Consider the following 1,249-nt stretch of genomic DNA (forward strand, 5'->3'; position numbering starts at 1 on the left):
GAAATTTACCATGGCAATATCATCATTCACAAATATTTTAAACCAACTTGTATCAGGGAAAATAAAAATTAAGCTACTCAACCACATCCTGGAAAACAAGAGTGCTTTCTTTGACTTGCTTAATTTAGGTAAAATACTTTTATATATAAAATTTCTTCCTGTTACATACTGTAATTTGAGGAGTCATGACCTTACTGTTTCTTCCAGATTGTTTTTGTGACAATGAACAATACAGGGACACCAAAGCCATGAACAGGCTTCTTGAATGTAGACAAGAGGAAGTGAATGCTATATATCATGAGAAATCAGTGGTTGATGCTCTCATTACAGTGTGCCGCAATCTACAGAAACATCCGAGGGGTATAAGCTTTATTTTGAACAGCTGACAATAAAAGATTGCTTTTATAAAGAGATTTTAATACTACATTTCTATTGTACAGTTGATTTTGAAGGGTTGGAAGACAAACGCCGTAATGACATTGATGAGACGGACCTGGACATGTTTGTGGATGTCCATTTATTAAATCAGATTCCCTCTGCAGTAAGAGTAGTCAACTACTTTGAGCTTGAAGATGATGTTCGATCTATGGCAGAGGTCCTATATACCTTCAAAGAAGGCTACATCTTCAGAATGTGTTGGATGAATGAGGCAACAAAGTTTGCTCAAGATTATGGAGCAGTTTCTTCAGAAGGCGATATGGCTATCACACTCAAAAAGCTTCACAGTGAAATATTTAAACCATGCCACAATGCCTACAAAAACATATACACAGGGCTTAAAGATGGCAGCATCACTTTTGAAAATATTGATGTGACATTCAGAGCCTACAAGGGAAAATATGAAGAACTGGCAGCAGAAGTTGCAATCTTATGCAGACTGGATCACAGTGATGACCGACGTTGGGTCCAGACAAGAGTCCATCAGATTGAGCAGTACCATGAGCTTTATCTGGCAATACAGTCAGCTGAGGTGGTCATGATGGTCAAAGAGACGCTTTGCCTACAAGGAGACTTTCAAGTCTTGGAGAAGTTGCTTAATACTGTAAGTCATCATATTTTGCCATCATAAGTACATTTTTATCATAGATAAATAAGGAACATGCTTAACCCACAAGGCTGTCTTTCTTTCAGAGACACGTGGATTTTAAAAAGGAGCGTCTTGACAGCATTGATGATGAGTTGGTGCAGGCAAAAATTGTGCTTGTGGATATCACAGAATCCCGCAGACTGTGCCTTCAGGAGCTCAGCC

General features: G+C 38.5%; 1 protein-coding gene across 1 annotated transcript; it reads left to right on the forward strand.

Moving 5' to 3' along the window:
* Positions 1-6: 6 nt before the first annotated feature.
* On the forward strand, positions 7-1,229 carry LOC107743141 (E3 ubiquitin-protein ligase rnf213-alpha-like; the record flags this gene model as incomplete). Its single annotated transcript, XM_016556268.1, has 4 exons — positions 7-128; positions 208-360; positions 441-1,042; positions 1,132-1,229. Coding segments are annotated over exons 1-4 (971 nt in total), but the record flags the coding sequence as incomplete, so codon positions are not given.
* Positions 1,230-1,249: the final 20 nt, after the last annotated feature.

Source organism: Sinocyclocheilus rhinocerous, unplaced genomic scaffold (assembly GCF_001515625.1).
Source record: "Sinocyclocheilus rhinocerous isolate Xijiao unplaced genomic scaffold, SAMN03320098_v1.1 scaffold36974, whole genome shotgun sequence".
Classification (NCBI taxonomy): domain Eukaryota; kingdom Metazoa; phylum Chordata; class Actinopteri; order Cypriniformes; family Cyprinidae; genus Sinocyclocheilus; species Sinocyclocheilus rhinocerous.